General features: G+C 30.3%; 1 protein-coding gene across 9 annotated transcripts in view; it reads left to right on the forward strand.

The window, feature by feature from the left end:
• The window catches only part of LOC114132868 (cell adhesion molecule Dscam2), a 123,196-nt gene that overhangs the window by 97,794 nt on the left and 6,496 nt on the right, over positions 1-18,906 (forward strand). For 4 of the 9 annotated variants that reach the window (XM_027998458.2, XM_027998461.2, XM_027998460.2 and 1 more), the window contains exons 12-22: positions 1,624-1,998; positions 9,541-9,660; positions 11,772-11,945; positions 12,024-12,174; positions 13,959-14,230; positions 15,341-15,632; positions 15,704-15,882; positions 16,789-16,929; positions 17,017-17,175; positions 17,304-17,421; positions 17,980-18,161. In XM_027998458.2, the coding sequence (XP_027854259.2) occupies positions 1,624-1,998; positions 9,541-9,660; positions 11,772-11,945; positions 12,024-12,174; positions 13,959-14,230; positions 15,341-15,632; positions 15,704-15,882; positions 16,789-16,929; positions 17,017-17,175; positions 17,304-17,421; positions 17,980-18,161 (2,163 nt within the window). Of the gene's footprint in view, positions 1-643; positions 929-1,623; positions 1,999-9,540; positions 9,661-11,771; positions 11,946-12,023; positions 12,175-13,958; positions 14,231-15,340; positions 15,633-15,703; positions 15,883-16,788; positions 16,930-17,016; positions 17,176-17,303; positions 17,422-17,979; positions 18,162-18,906 lie in introns of all 9 variants that reach the window. The other 5 variants (XM_027998464.2, XM_027998465.2, XM_027998459.2 and 2 more) reach the window with 3 other exon arrangements.

Raw genomic sequence — 18,906 nt, forward strand, 5'->3', positions numbered from 1 at the left:
TGTATTTTTCTATAGTAGGTAAAAAACATAACAAAATAGATGTATAATAATATAGTCTAATCATTCTACCTAATATCAAATAAGCAAAATTTAATTAAAATAAACAATAATAAAAAAATAAAGTTAATATGGTAAAATTACAACAGACAGTTGTAATGAATTTTAAACTTCAAAATTGACAGTCATTCAACGTTTTCGTTCATTTGAACACCAATTAACTTTTCTTTTCTTTTTTCTTTTTTTTTTCACTCGCTTTTCTCGACTTTAAGTGTGCTTCTTTGTTAAAATATATCTCACATTGGATGTCTTTTTTCAATTATGCTGTTCGTTCTGAAGCAGATGAAAATTCTACTCACATTTTTGGAGAAAAATCACAGCCATCATATCTTGATAATGCCTAATGCCTATTTACAGTACGAACGAAAACCAATATAAACAGTCGTAAAAATTATTATAATAGTAATATTTATATTTGTATTCAATCCGTTTTGAATATACCTACTTTGATTTTACCCCGTGGCAACCAATTCCCGATAAATTTCCCAAAGTACGTACAAAACTGCAATTGGCGATCGGGACACGATACCTACCTGTATATAATATTATATCCCACCAAAAACACGAATTTGATAATAAATTGCAGCGCCTCCGCGACTCAGCTCGCTCCAGGCGGAACGGACGGCGAACGTGGGCGAGCGGGCCAGCATCACGTGTTCGGTGATCAGTGGCGACCTGCCTCTGACGATCGCGTGGTCCAAGGACTACGACGGCGGTCCGCTGGGCCCGGCCGCCACTGTCACCCGGGTGGACAATTACAATAGCGTGCTGGCTTTCGAGACGCTCGGGCCGCAGCACACCGGCAACTATAGTTGCGAGGCCGGTAACCACGCGGCCCGGCGCGTCGTCACGCAGCGGTTGATCGTCAACGGTAAAAGAAACTAAAATAACCGACGGTCGCCCGTCGATGGTTTTTTACGATTTTTTACCCCAATCGATTCATATATTCGACTACCTCGCCCATCCCCACCCAGCTGCTGCCAGTCGTGCGTTTTACGTAGCTGAATTTTGTTGTTTTTTTTATACTCGTGGTATATATTTTTATACATTATTATATATATATATGTCGTCAGCGTTTTGAGTTTATTGTATTACTTTTTTCCATATATGTATATTTTGTTGTTTAGACGTATTGTTGAGTATACTATTATTATATTTGTATTGTGTACATTGTTTTTTAAACTTTTCTACGTTTAAATTATTATTATTATTATCGTCATCGCAATATCCTATATTGTGGTGCGTCTTTTGCGGGGTGATTTTTTTTTACTTGAGACATCCTCATAATTATTGTTCTATCGAATTTTATATTTATTTGATTACAAATTTAAAGTTACAATTATCACGCCACACTTATAAATTGATACAAAAATTACATAAAAGAATAGAAAAAAATCACTCCTTTGCAATATATTTATTATTATTATTATTATTATTGTTCTGTACGTGTAGTAAAGTCGTCCTTACTGTTCTGTATTGACGTCTTTACATTTTTACAGCATTTATATTACTATTATTATTATTATTATTACTATCGTAAATAATTTTGTTTTGTTTTACCATTAGTACCTCCCGTAATTGAGCCTTTTAATTTTCCCGCCGACGGGCTGGTAGAAGGCACTCGAACGAGGGTCGTGTGCGGCGTGAGCCACGGCGACCCTCCACTGAGCATTGCGTGGCTCAAGGACGGCGCGCCCGTCCCGCTGCAGGACGGCGGCGGCGAGGACCCGTCGGCCGCCGTCGCCACTGCCGCTGTCGCCGCCACTTTCGGCAATGGTGTCGGCAGCAGTGGCGACGGTTCCGTGGTCGTCACCACGCTTGACCCGTACTCCAGTTTGCTCAGCATTCCCAGGCTCACGCGACATCACACCGGCCGGTATACCTGCCAGGCCCAAAACCCCGCGGCCCAGGTCAGGTACACGGCCGCGCTGCTAGTCAAAGGTAAGTGATGCACACGGCGTGAAAAATGACCCACCGACTCTCATTCCCCGCTGAAGTCATATCATCCCCTCGAAAATCACACCACACATACAAAAACACACTCACACACAAACGCACATCGGACTTTTACTCGGCAGTTCTGTCGGGTCGACCATGGTATAGATCATTTTATTATAGTAATACCTATATATAACTATGTAATATTATAATATATAAAAATGAGACCATCGGATCGTCGTTGATATGCGATTACACCCTCCTACAGTCCTACAGGATATAAAACACAGGATCAGTCATGGTTTTAAGCTCCGTAAATACGTTTAGTGAAATGTCTAACTTTAAATCATATTATAATGATTTCCCTCAAAGTTAGCATAATTAAGACGCGTTAACGACAGTAAGTTGTCCAGAAAGTATAAGCTTACCTGATCAAAACCAATAAGTCTAAATTATACCTCATACCTATAATTTTGAATTCAGTGAATTTATTGAACTTAATTCATACTTTTTGAGATCTTTTAGAATCTAATAAATGTCTTAACATACTTTTGATATTAATGTAATAAAAAGACGTTCAGATGTATTTTTTTTATTTTAAACCAAATTTTAACAAAAGAGTACTTTAATATGCATTTCTATTTTTCATATTTAATATAATACGTTTGAATAAATAATTATACGATGAATAGGTATTCGTTAGTTAAATAAGATTAAGCCGCTGTGATAGAAATAAACAAAATTCGAACGCATTGCAATGGTTCACGATGAAGTTATTAAGTTTATATAGATAAATTAGTGCAATATTGATCAAATGTTTGTATCATTATTGTTTATTATAAGTTTATCGTAATCAGTTTATATCACTTTTAACTTTATTTTAACATAAATTGACCTGCTAAACGTGCTTACTGGATCACTTAATATTGTTTATTGATCATGTTATTTTTTTTTTACACGATCACCACTGACCACGCAAGACTCTGTGGATATATATATATATTTTTTTTTTTTTTTTTCATATCTAACAACACTTCGAACAGTTTTTTTTCCAATTTTATATAAATTGTTTATTAAATACTAAAAACAAACTCAAATTCATTATCGTTGGCTACACATATATATTTTATACCTATAATTACGCAGTCACCGATTCGTGATAATTAGTAATTATTATCTATAGTATACACTTCACCCACATATTCAGACAATCCGCGTTCTCATATTATAGACACTATCTTAATATCATGATCTACTACGTACCGCATACCATGGTCTACGCGATTAAACACGAGGAATTGTCCGATATCGTTTCAGCGACCGATGAAAATCTTGCGCGGACGACGTATTTCGGTTCTTCCACCGATTTTCGTCGGACGTATTTTGCGGGCCATCGGAACACAAACATTTTATATACGTTGATAAAGCGTTTGCTCGGCTTTTGCACCATTACACCACCGCCACCACCACATACACGTATATACAATTTGCAGTGTCAAGAGCCAAGCGACCGGAACTCGTTTATCGTTTTCGGGACCCGAAGGGTACATTTAAAAAGACAGTTTCGCAGCGGTCAATTATTCCGCATAGAGTTAGAACGGACGCCGATCGACCGTCCGACGTAAATTATGTAAATAAAAACGAATATAACAAAGGTCCGAGAGCGTATTCCGATCGAATAATGCGCTATATTCACGTATACATTTATATATTATATGTATTTAACTCACTTCCCCCCCACCATCATCATCACTATCGATACCCATTAGGTTTGACTGAATACTCGCACTGTATAAAATATAAAAAAATACAGGCATATAGAAATGCATTTAATGAAAACCAAAAAAACCAATCGACGTAACGAACACCGTTTTAAATAATATAATCATACGTAATTACTCTTTTAGTATAAATAAAACACAACTACAGTTAGCATGTATAAGTAATATTGTATAGTTACATCGTTTTATTCAAAATATAGATATCGATATTTTTATCCTATAAAAAATCTTTTTGAAGCGAATCAATGCTGCGACTCCGTCGACTTAATACATTTGGATATTCTGTTGCACTTTTTGGCTTTAAGGCTAACAATTACCACTATCTAAATGCACTTTATATTATAATCGTATACGTACTGTTAAAATTATTCATAATTCATTTGATTATAAACGAAAAGAAAAATGGTTGTAAACTTTTATCAGACTATCCATGATACGCCATGAATATCCGCGTTTATTAAAAAAAAAAAAAAAAATTCTTCCATTAAAATATGAATTTTAAACATTATACTTGAATATTTAACTCAAAATATTACACTGTTACATATTTATGAAGCCCGCAACGTTTGCTATGAATGCGTTTACTAAAAGGGAGAATAATTATAAACATAATTTTTAACAACAATATGGCTAATTCTTTTTTATTGCGGTGGTGGTTTTTTAAGTTTTTTCTTTTGAAATGCATTCATGATTTTGTGCACATTATATTATACACGCTACGCAATCCCGAGCCGTGAAAGTCTTTTTCCGTTCATCTCGAATTAAAATCTAAAACAAAAAAAAAAAATTTCCACTGCAATAATTTACATCGTCCCTTTCGATACTATTATAATTCTATGCCTATTATGCGAAATCACAGTTATACATATTTATTCATCCGATAATAAGTTCTGCTAAACTACTCATATTCACATCCAAAGTTATTTAATATTATAATAATATTCATCACCGATTGCCACCAAAACTCTAAAGCATTATTCCCGTGCACTTGTTATACACCTGCAGAGTGACGTAGCTCACGTTTTTCGTAACATCGAGTATACATGATAATAGGTACATCGGAAGAAACACTTAGTGTTGTAGACGACTCTAGAACGTTCTTTCATTATAATTTTTCATTAAAACCCGTTGAAATGCAAATCAAAACCTCTCGTTTTTTAATTGCACGATTCTTAATATTTCCCGACGCTATACAAGGAAATTTTTCAATTAAAAATATTAATTGGAGTACGATAAACTAAAAAAATATTCTATGTATAAATTAATGTTGATTTTTCATTTACGCTGCGCGTTGTACATAATTTAAAAAAAAAAACATTTTTTATAACCACTGCTTCGTTGACCATAAATTTAACTATACCGAACTCGTTCAAACGGAGTGCAAAAATTATAGACATAAATTCTTTCTATTCTAAGTGTGTATGTATAGAGGTACAAATTAAACAAACGTAATCCTGTTAAGAATCGCAGTTAACAAGCCGACAACTATTCAGAACTTCAAATCAATAATAATAAAAATCTTTATAAAAAAAAAATAAATAAAACGAGTAATACCATCACAATGTGATTCACGTGTATAATAATTATTTATCGTTTTACATACTATGAATCGTAATATTGTACCATAACCAATAGAAAGCCATAACTAGTTTCCGGTCGCTAAAAGGTCTTAATGATGTTGTAAAAAAAATCCATATTATGTAATAATATGTAAGCACTCACATATTAGTCACACGAAACAATATATATTATATATTATTTATAATATTATATTGTACACCAACTTAACTCACAAAACGTATTTATCATTGGAAACCATCACCAGTTATATGTTCACGATCACTCACAGGTAAAATGAGCACTTTTTATTTATTATTAATTTTTTTTTTTTTTTATTATTATTACTATTATTCATTCTTACTCTTTTATTATTATTATACTTTAATATTTTTATTACTTATAATAAAATTATTATACTCTTTATTATACTTTTTACTCTCGTTTAATTTATTCTAGAGAATTTTGTCGTACGTCTTCTAACCCGCACTATAGATACCTATATATTATATATAATATTACATCGTCCACACTCCATACTATTATTATTATTTATTATTATATTAATATCGTTCGTCGCGCACGGAGCGAATCTAAAGAGATTTCAGTAGAACGCGCGGTTTTCAAACAGCCGCTATAATAATGACAATATTAAAATCGTACGTATTGCACACTGCGACCTGCGTTATAAATTTTATTTATAAATTTATTTTTTCTCCATCGTTAAACGCGTAACACAATTAATGATTTATGATGGGTCCACGATGCACTCGCCGTCACCGGCTACATCGGTTTAATAGCCTATTACGACCGGCGTATAAGCCCGCGACCGCTATATGGCAGCTTCAGCGATACAGTACATGCGGTTCGGTATACATAATGTTATATTATAGTTTCGCCAAAGTGTAATACGCTGCTCTCGTTCTCTCACACTCTCTCTCTCTCTCCGTGTTCTTTTTTTTTATGACCGACTTCGATTCGTTCCGCTTGTTTATAGGTTTTACGATGTACCTACTCGTATCTTTACGATTCTTTTTTTTTTTTTTTTTTAACACTCCATCATTATAACAATATTCTATTATGATGTACGCGTTAATAGGATTTGCATGTTTTACACTATCATTGTTTAATCCATTTATTTTGCATTTAACTTGCACCGCACGCTGATATGCGTACAGGCACTCAAATGTATATAATATAATAATACTGTAATTTATTTATATTATTATGTATAGTCGCGCATTCTCATGGCGGGCATGTAACACGGTATATATGTGTACAGAGTGATTCGCCAAAAGCATGATTCTCGTCCCCATTTCATCCTACTGCCGTAAGGCGTAAACTATATCATTACACCCAGTGCCGACGTAAAGTTTAATAACTCGTGGGTTTAATGGGGAAAATTCTCGTTAGAAGAAAAGAAGCTATTGTATAATATACATGCCACTGCAGGACGCTCTTTAAATTCTATCAAAAAAATCCGAGTGTTTGAAAATATGCTGTTTTTAAGTGTTGGTACTTAAAAGTTCCGAACATCTGTACTTTAATAAACCGCATATTATAATCGAGGATAAAATGGTTAGAGGGGTGAATCGCTCTGTATGTGTAATAATATATATAATAATAATATAATATATGGATACACACTACGCACTTAGCTGCTGTACCTAGTGTGCCTACACATTTTATTATAATATATATTATTATCGACTTCCATTGTTTGTACGGCTTGTTATATTTATTATATAGTTCCAAAAGCGCATGCATGGCTCGTGTCTGTATAATATAATAAGTAGTTATAATGCACACGAGATGACGTATATTTGCATATTACATATTATAATAATTAATAATACAATAAAATTGTCTTATATACACATCCGGCGAGAGAGACGATGGAAACGCATTCGTTAAAAAGTAATCGTTTTCAACGCATAAAATAAACATTTTAAATTTTTTGCAAATCTATCGATGACCGTTATTATAGACATGATTTTTATGTGTATAAATATTTGTTGTCGTCATTTCCCATAATTTACACGCTGCATAATCTGATTATATATATATTATATATAGTTATTCGCGTTCGATCACAACGATTTATCTGCAGCGTATACGCTAACCAAAACTCGTTTCCATCGTCCTTTGTCCGGGTCGTCAACGTTTCGATAATAACATAATAATAATGTGTAATATGCATATTATACTGCATTGTACGTTATGTTATGTTTCCGCTAATAACTACAATAGTTATTGTCTATATAGCTCGAAACATCGATTCGCAAAACGCAGCCCGCCTCTGTTGACTTTTTTTTAGATCAAGTCAACTGGGGTACATAATAACCTACATAATTATAACAATATTTTAATGAACAACTGTCAAATCGAATACTTGAAATACCAATTATCAATACTGTACCGTGTGGATTAAGAGTTAAATCGTTTGTCAGTTTGAACAAGACGGCATCATTCGATTACAAAATATTTTCATTTTAAAAAATAATAATTATAACATAATATTGATTATAACCTATATTGGCTAAAATATTGTAGGTGCCAACAATATATTGTAATGTATTATTATAAATTTATAACAGTAAAATTATCATGCTGTTTATGGTTTTTCCGGATATCCTGATGAAATCAACAATGTTAAAATACTCTATCAGGATGAAAATGAATAATCTATATTTCGGACGTACGCACACGCGTCACTCAATATTATATAGGTATATACCCTACGTGCCAACTAAATTAGTTGGAAAAAATTTCGTTGATAAAATTCTTTTCGTTTAGGAAATTATTATTATTATTTTTTTTTTTCACATAATTTGAAGAAACTATAAAGAAACTTTTTTTTATTATCATCTTAGAAAGTTTTACTTTTTTAAAGGACAATTTGCTACTTTTAAATAATTAACTACTCATCCGCTTGAAGTTCTATTTATTATACATCGAAATACTATACAAAATAATCTGCTTAAATATTCGTAGAACCTTCATTGTTGACTTTACAATTATTATAAACTTTAGACTACAAACATTATAGTACCTAACGGTCTGAACAATAATTTATTGAATAAATATTTTTTTAATATAATTTCGACAGAACATGATTCAATTTTGTTCACAACAGAGTCCGAAATATATCAAATATTATTTAATTTAAAATTAATGGTTACAGATGAACTTTTCTTCTTCAATTATTTGTTTTTAGTTTAATTAACATTACTTTTTTAATTTCCGTAGTTATTTTGGAAAACTAAAATTAAAATTTGAATTATTTTAGTCTTCTTTGTTATTAAACATATTTTAAACCTAAAATTAATTAATATACACTTCCTTGTAATTTTTTTAACGAAAAAATTGAAAAACAATACGGCATTATTTTATGTATCAAATAATTAAATACGGTTTTAATACATAGTACTTATTAGATCATAAATTTGAAATTTTTTGTGTTTCGAATTTACTGAAAAATATTTTTGCATTGTTTATATGACAATAAAATTATCTCAACTTCTACAATTTTCTTAAGTTCTATTTAAATAATTACATTTATTTGAACATGTTTTATTATACTGTAGTAAACAGGAGTTTAATACATTAGTAATAATAAAACAGAGCAAAGTTAGACAGCATTTTATATATAAATACAATATTATAAAATTGTATTTTCTAAGACGCGTTCATCATCTTTATTATTTCTTACACAAGCGATATCATTTTTCATAAACTGATAATAAAATTATGTCTATTATATTTTCGATAAACGTATCCCCCACATTTCCAGGAAAAAATTAAAGTTCGAAGCATTTGGTAGAAAAAGTTTAGTTTTTACTTAAATACTAGCATAATATACATAATATTACGGGTGTTATTATAATAATATATTATCATATTAACCAATATACGCCACTCCTGAGTTCTTAAATAATATTATTATTACATTATTTTGAAACTATAGTGGCGTGTACTGAAACGAAACTCGTTTATTGTACATATCTACATTACGTCTGCAATAATTATATGGTATGCAAATTTCGCGTTCTACTGTCGATTCCGCGATAAATAATTATTAAATAAAAGCGGTCGGTTATATAACTACGATGATTGGTATTTCAAGTATTCAGTACGTAGAGCGGTTCAAAATCGTTTTTGATTATTTATTTTGGTTTGTTTTATTCCCCTCCCCTTCACCCCATAGTGCCGCCGAAGTGGACCATCGAACCGACGGACGTGGACATCGAAAGGAACCGACAGTTAATCATCGATTGTCAAGCCGATGGTGTTCCCAAGCCTACTGTCATTTGGAAAAAAGCTACCGGTCAGTGTTTGGAATATAATATAAATATCATTACAAATTATTATATTTTAGACCGTATTTATAATTTTGGATTTTTTAATTTTCGTTTACAAAACTTTTTCCCTCCTGCTGTTTTACCGTATTGTCATTTGAGCCAAACGTATACTGAAGTCTAAAATGTATTTTAAATTTGATTAAATATTCGTGGATTCAATATTTCAAAGTTTATTTTCAGACTGTAAAAGTAAAGAAATTAATATCTATATTACAATTATGTGATTAAAATTTGTAAATATACATTCTAATCGATTGAATAAATCATGGATAACAATAATGATGTACAAACATTTTTCGTATCTTGATAAATTACAATATTTTTTATTTTAATTTTGGACATTTTTTGCTCAATATTTTTATTTTAATTTAAAAATAGGCATTTCTTTTTCAAGATGAATTATATTTCAAAGAAAAAATTAAATAAACTATGCTCGAGGACTAAACGTATATACTGTATATATCACGTATTTTAATAAATATTCTTTCATTTTTTGGTACATCTGATATATTAATGAAAATGAATACAATCCGATACTATATAGGTACCTTTGTAGTTTGTAGTAGGTACCTTTGTGATTATTTCTCGCTGCTTTATGTTATTTCAATTTGAATTATTTAGCGTTTGTGGTAAAATGATTTATATATATTGTATTATTTGTATTATTATTATTATACGCATAAATTACGAAGAAGTTCCAATGAAAATATAGGGAAAAAATTACAAAAAGAATTACAAACAAAAAGGGGTTGAAAAAGAACGTTTTATTCTTTTGCAGTTGACCTTAATAAAATGGAACAAAGAGAAAGAATAAATGAAATGAAAGCTTTTAATGGTAATTTAAAACCATACTTCCAAGTTCCAATATCCTTTGTTCACTATACCTACAATTTTAAGAGTTGAATACACATTAAACATTCCTACATTTATAACTATAAGTAATGTTCTATAGCACTCTATTAATTATGACTAAACAGTCAACAGTATTATATTTTGAAACAACAAAAATGTCTACGATTTTGTGGATGTTGTTGGTAAACTTATCTTTCAATGGAGTTTTTTTTATTTTTTATATAAACAACCTTTATGTATTATATACCTACCATACATACAGATTTTTTTTTAATATTCTAAAAACAGGTCGCTAATAAAAGTGACAAAAATAAGTGAAGAAAGCGAATGCTATTCGATAAAATTTCTGAAACCAGTAGAGCGAATATTGGGAGAGACAAATGTTCAAAAATATTTTGAGTTTAAGAGCCAATTACATTTAAGCAGTAGACTGAAAAATTGTTCATAATGGTTTGATGACTTCTTAAAAGAACTTACACGTTTGAAAATTAGATGAACCCTATTGTTGTGAAATTCCTAGAACATAGAAACGCATTTGACAGAATTCACTGTTCTAAATGATCATACGAATACAAACTTTGACAGGTTTTCGAAAAAATGACCTCCTGTATTATTCTGAAGGGTAGTACAACGCGGTAGCTTTCAAATAGTCTCTATAGATCTGTCATTCTTTTCCACTACAGCTGTCATATTATTTTGACGTCTTATTTTTCAACGAATATAAGTGAACATATATATATTAATAAGAGAAAATAGACTTGACAATTTTTATTACTTCTTTAAATTTATTCAAATTTATTTTACGATATTAATGATCATATACTATGAAATGAAAAATTATATTTAATTATACACTGAATACATTTTTTTTTTTAAAAGACTCATTTACTGCGAAAACTGCAAACAGTAAGATAATCTAATAATAACAAGTTCAAAATCATATTATGTTTTTCGTCCATCTTAGCTGTAGATTAATAGCTGAGAAAAGAGATTTTAGTATTTAACAAAACTAAAATTCCATCATGTAAAAAACCAGTATACTATATTATGCTAATTGCGACTCACAACTTCTAGTAATGTGTTTAAAATTGTAAACAATTAATAATCAATAACAATGTTTTTCTGTCAACGCAGTAATGTAGTATAGACGTAGACTTAATTTCATTATAGGCTCGTATGATAATAATTTGATTAACAATTAATGTTTTTGTGTGTATCGAGATAGGAAGTAAATCTGGTGACTACGAAGAGTTAAAAGAAAAAATACATACGAAAGTACTAAGTAATCATTCGCTGTTACTACAAAACGTAAAAGAAGACAAACAAGGATACTATCTATGTCAGGCTTCCAACGGTATTGGAAACGCCATCGGAAAAGTGATCCAAGTCAATGTTAAATGTAAGTGAGCTCGATCTACGTATCTATCTATAATACAGTGTTCCCATTAAAATATATAACCTTATAATCGATGCTTAGCTTCACCTCTGTTTTCATCGACTTCGAGAACGGTCTCCACCAAAGAAGGCGACACGGCAACTTTACAGTGTAACGTGACGGGCGATCAACCAATAGAAGTAAAATGGTTCAAAAACGGCAAAACCGATACAATGTCATCGAGCAAATTCAGGTAGGTCTGAACTGATAAGCTCTTATTTACATCACTCATAAAATACCCGTATAGTTTTGACTGTATTTTATTTTTTAATGTTCTAATGATAAATTAATACAATGCTTGAAACTTTTTACGACTCAAAGTGTTTGATTAATAACTACATATTATATGTATAATTTTAATCCTATATGTGTTATACGTTATACGAATAACACATGGTATAAGTTCTATACCAGAAAAATTCAATTTCACATTATATGAATTAACGCTTAACTAGACTCAGTAACGTTGGATATTTTTTTCAAGTGTAACAATACAATATCACTCCTTAAGCACTGGCTTTCCGAGTATAAAATTATTGTAATATTAAATATATATATATATAGACAGTATAAGTACATAAGACAGTTTAATTATTAAAACTACAGGGAGATGATTTATAAAAAAAAATTATGATGTAGGTACATATTATTTTAGATTTAGAATTTTTGTCACCTTATCATTTTGAATGTAACACGGCGCTTAGTGTATGCAATATTGATACATCTACCAGTGCCATAATACGATGTGTCGTCCACTATTGCTTTATCGTTTTCGAATGCAGTTCGGCAGCACTAACGTTAGTTTCGATTTTAATATTCACACTATTACCGACTGTTTTAACAAATCAATTATAACTTATAACATTAACTTAAACGTTATAATATAAAAAAATGTCAAAATATTTTGAAAATTTAACTCTAAATAGATAACACTAATTTAAACATTTGGTGAAAATGTATTTACAGTGATTAGATTTGAGTTACAAATATATAAATATATATATATATATATATGGCCATATGGGGCCTGTTATATTTGGTATAACAATATTTTAGGAGCCCATTTTTTATTTTTGCGGGGGCCCCACATTTTTTTGTTACGCCATTGTATACAACAACTGTATATTATATAATAATTGTTTGCAGAAAATCATGTGTGAGAGTATATTATAAATTATTATCTTGAGCCCTTATAAAAGGTCAACTTACTAACGATCATGTTTGTTTGGGACTACTCATTGAAAGTGATATGGAAAGTTAACGTCACGATTTCTTATGAATAGGCTACTCTGTTTCGTGTAAAATTCATGTTTTTTTCATATTCCCAAAATATTATCTATATTTATGCAGCTCAAAAAATAATTCATGATTCCGCCACATAAAAGTCCAAACTTGGGTTATTTATTTTTTCTGCAATTGAAGTTTAAACTTTAACACTTAAGTATTATATAGATTTTAACACTATAGGTTTATACATTTTATATAATTAATAACACATAACAATTTATAAAACATTGTACTTCAATAGAAATATAGTTTACGGTAGTTGCGGTATGCAGCCTTCCATAAATGTCAAAAATGAATCGAAATATGATTTATTAAACGTTGTTACTTGAAAGATTAACTTGAAGTAAACTAACACTTTTATAATCAATATTATTTAAAAACCGATTTAAACTTCAACTTTTCAATAAATCAATAAACACTTGAATTTTTCAAATTGTTTTTTTTTTTACATTTTATTTGCCCAATTAACTTTTTCTAAAGTAAACATAAAATTGTACAAACTCATGTCTGTTAATCTCTCGTTGTGTTTGCCAACTGTCCATACGCTATAATATACTGACCGTGGTAACATACCGATTTAAAATTAATTCTTCTATTTTACTAGTAGGAGACCACCAAACATTTTTTATACATAGGTTCCTACTATCCATAATATTATGATGTTTAATTTGTGCGTTTCGTCCGATTTAGACTTACAGAACGACAACAGACGTTTGGCGAAAAAGTTATTGCTTCACTACAAATCAATAACGTACAAGTAGATGACGGTGGCTCATACGTGTGCCAGGCGAGTAACGTGTACGGTAAAGACCAGCAATTGGTGCAATTGTACGTCCAGGAGCCGCCAAACAGACCTAATGATTTGAGAGTGATCACTGTGACTAGTACGACTATCAACGTGCAATGGGAACACAATGGCGATCAGACGTCCAAATACATAGTACAGCATAAGAAAGCCGACGGTATGTTATTTTTTTAATAGAGTTTTAGACCAAATCCGTACCGCGTAATCAAAAAAATATTGTGTTAAACCGATGATAGTCAATAGTGGTAAACTACTAACGATTTATTGTACCCAATTATATCCACAATAAAATAACATATAAGTGCAAACAAAGCGCATAAAATATTAGATATGAAAATAAAATAAATTTAAACATTTGGCGTAATATTTATCATATATTTTGTAGATGTTTGAATAGGTGAATTTAAAAAGTGGGCTTCATAAGGTGAAATTGATTTTTCTACTACATTATTCAATGAGATAGAACGATACTTTTTCTCTATAAAAAAATATGGGAGGTGACAAAAGATAAATTAATGGTTCAAGTGTATACCTGAAATACAATTATTTTATTTCTCCAACGCCAGTTTTTAAAATAGTCTCTATTTCTATTTTTTAAATATTTAGTTTTAAGTATTATACAAATAGTATGATTATTAATATAAATTTATTATCACTACATCTACTTTCTATGGTTTTTTTATTAAACTTACAATATAATAATAAATAAATTATACACTTTAATATATTATACATCGTAATTTAAGAAAAAAAAATTGTAAAATATATAATGATTAATGAAGTGATGTTTATAAGCTTTGGTGAATTAATATGCCACTTGTTTTCAAAGTGCCACTTATCATTGGTAAAACATTGCAGGTGTTGATAAGTCTGGTTAAACTTTAAAATGCTAAACAAAAAAATTAATGTAAGCCACTAATGAAATTGGAAGTATATAAGTATTAGGTGATTTCTGATGCCACTATACATTGCCAATGAAAATGAAATAACTATCGAAAGATTATACTACAAATGAATTATATTTGGGAACTTTAGTTTTGAATAAACGTCCGTGAGAGTATACGTTGCATACTATAAAATATAAATCAACTAATATATTATCGCCTATTATAGCTTGAAACATTTAATTTTTTAAAATCTAAATTAATAATAATGATTTAACAGTTATTGTTTAACTGCCCTTCGTTTATACCTATCTGCAACACCATTATTTTCCTACAACCTAATAGATTTTTTTTATTCATCGTTGATGTTGATATTCAAACAGGTTGGTGGGATCCGACCGAAGTGGATAGCAACGTTCATACAGCACTCGTTGGCGGATTGCAACCAGCTACCAAGTATTTGTTAAGAGTGATTGCGGCCGGAGATGCTGGCTGGAGTTCACCCAGTGACGATCTGGTTGCGATCACCAATCCCGAACGACCCAGTGGCCCTCCGGCAAGAATCGAAGTCCGGTCTTTGTCGTCTACGCAGCTACTTGTCACTTGGTCGCCGCCACAAAAGGAACACAGGAATGGCGTAGTGTTGGGGTACAACGTCGGTTTCGTAGAAGCAAAGTAAATATCAGACAATAAAGTACAATTAATAACGAACGATAACAAAAATATTATCATATTTTTCTGTTAAGTAGCATGGATAACATGGCCCACAACATGACTACGGTGTACGGTGACGGGGAAGACGGTGGCGAGTTTATATTGGCAGATTTGATCAAATTTAAAAGATACTCGATTGTGGTGCAAGCGTTCAACGAAGTCGGTAACGGACCGCTATCTGAACCCACCACAGCGCAGACTATGGAAGACGGTATTTACGTGTTTTTTTTGCGTTTAATTTGAGAAGTAGATTATGTGTAAATATAAAGTCTTATTGAATGCGAATTTTCTTAACACTAATTGAAAATTTATCCCCGGATAAAATAAAAAATATATTTATTTTACGAATTTTCGAATATTTTTAAGTAAATTCTAAATGCATTTTTTTTAAATATTTATCAACAAGTACATCATATTATGTTTCATTGAATAGTTAGTATTTTTATATTTATGATAATCATTTTTCTGCTAGAAATATATTCAATTTGTTTTAAGTCGATAATAAATTAGATACGGTAGCGGTAACGATTTTAGATATCGCAACATCCGCTCTGTAATTTAGTTCTCTGGTGATAGTTATTCTCATGGTTTATTTTTCTACTTTATACTTATTCAATTATTTATTTATTTTACACAGTTAAAATTTTAAAAATTAATATTAAATATTTCAAGTTTTTATGTTTCAATATATTATATTTTGTGAAAAATAACAATACTTAAATACTACACAGTACGCATATTAATATATTGTGATAACATTTTTATTTAGTGGCGGTTTTAAAATTATTGATACGAGTATATACTTGGTTTTTTTAAAGACTATAATGTATAAAAATCAAATTTTAAATCAGTAACTACTATTACTTATTTTTTTAGTATTGAATTTCGCAGGAAAATGATCTGCTTTGGAGAATAAAAATTATAAACGTAAACGCTGTCATTTAAGAAACTTAAAAAAAAGCAATAAAATATAGTAAAAATTTCTTGTTGTTATGGCTTAATATTAGTTACCTAAAAAAAAAATATTTCCAAAAAGTTATAAAATACTCTTTTGTAAAAGTGTCATTTATATTGTATCTATATGCTTATATATATAATTTTTTTTATCATATTTTAGTACCATCCAGTTATCCGCTAGATGTGCATTGCTCGTCATTGGGTTCGCAAACGTTACAAATGTCTTGGAAACATCCAGAAATGCAACACTGGAACGGAGTGATTCAAGGATACGTGGTCACTTACGATTCCATAGATAGAGGTAGGCGCCTATATGCAGTGGTCTATTGATGGGCGGCTTACGATGATTTCTTTAATGATACCGTATTGATATTCGACCACGTTTCAGATGACGACATTGAAATCGGTAACCGGAGAACACCGTCGCTGACCATCGTCCTAACAGGACTACACAAATACACCAATTACACACTAAAGGTCGCCGCCTATACACGAATCGGAACCGGCGAGAACTCCAAACCGATCATGTGTTGCACCGATCAAGACGGTATGATTATATGATATTATGATGATCAACAGTAATATTTAAGATCTATGTAAAAATGACTTATGTCTAAAGTCGGTCGAAAACCACAAAAATATATTATTATTATACATTATTATGTACCGTTCTAGCACCTGGACCGCCAGAAGACATAAAAATCGCCGTTGCATCTGCACAATCGTTGACAGTCGCCTGGTCGCCTCCAAAGTACTCAAACGGTGTTCTCCTGCGATACAATTTGTACACCAGGTAACGCCATGATAATATTACGTTAATATTATTATGTATAAAATAATTTAAGTTTTATGTGAATACAATAAATACATTATCAATATTGAACACGTACATTTTTATTTTCAAGTGTTTTTATTTTCCTGTTCACGTTCTATTCTATTATAATATTTTAATTGTGTGAATAATATTATGATAGAACATTTTAATTGAACACAGTGCGATTGTGTTCATATCGAAATAACAAAATTAATTTAACTTTATTTAATAGTTATTTATTATAAGTAAAAAAGATACTGATTACAGATAAAGTGATAACTGTCATATATGGTATCACGGATCAATATACGTATATTAATCCATAAATGGTATACAAATATCGTATTAATAGTTCAAATTAATAATGTTACTTCAAATAATAAAAAATAATATAACATACTATAATATTATGAGAAATTTAACTTAAGTATTTGAGTACGTGATAAATTGGCTAAAATAATTTAAACAAATTTTCCAAAGTAATTTTTTTTACAACACTGTAATATATATATGTGTGTATGTTATATATGTTTATAGAGTTATGAAAGGAGAAGAGGAATTGAACCATATGAAGAGGACGTTGCCAAGTCATCATCTGACGTACGAAGCCAAATCATTACAGCCACATTTGGAATACCAATATTGGGTGACGGCTTCCACAAAAATTGGAGAAGGACAGAGCTCAAAAATAACGACTCAAATACTATCAACGACCAGAAGTAAGCAAGCTAAGCACCGCGTATTTTAATTATCTATCGGTATTCGCGCACAATAGAACGAGTTTGCGCAAGATCATTTCGTCAATAAAAAAAAAAAAAATTAATAATTTAGACACTTTTTGATAAAAACCAAAATCGGTAAAAAAATAATTATTGTTATCAAAGGATATTCAAATATATTATACGTAATAATGAATAGCACAATAATTTTAAACCATACTACCGATATCGATCAAAGTGAAATAATAACTAAATATTAAATATTAGGTACCTATATAGTATATAATTAATTTAACTACAAGGTAATTATTTTATACATTAGTCATCAGTGTTAAAACTTTTCAAGCTTCCTATAGGAAGACTATAGGACTGTTTCCTGGCACTAAGAATTCATAAAATGTAACCATAATATTTTTGGGATTCACAATAAAAGTTAAACTGATTGAAAAATTAATAATTTAAAAATTTAAATCAGTGTACACTAATCATGTCTTTATGTATTTGATTTTACTTTAGAAATAATTACAAAAAATTAACCAAATTTTATTTTTATCAAACCATATCTTTTTTCTTTAAACACAATATATTTAAATATTGTATTATGATATTTACAGTTTGATTTTACTTTTACTGTGGTAGGTAGATAAATTTAAATAAATAACTGTTATAACTTTTAAATTACTAGCTATCAGGAAAAAAGTTATCAAACATAAAATACGGCACTATATGGCGAATTATGTTTAGG

The sequence above is a fragment of the Aphis gossypii genome, chromosome 1 (genome assembly GCF_020184175.1).
Source record: "Aphis gossypii isolate Hap1 chromosome 1, ASM2018417v2, whole genome shotgun sequence".
NCBI lineage: Eukaryota > Metazoa > Arthropoda > Insecta > Hemiptera > Aphididae > Aphis > Aphis gossypii.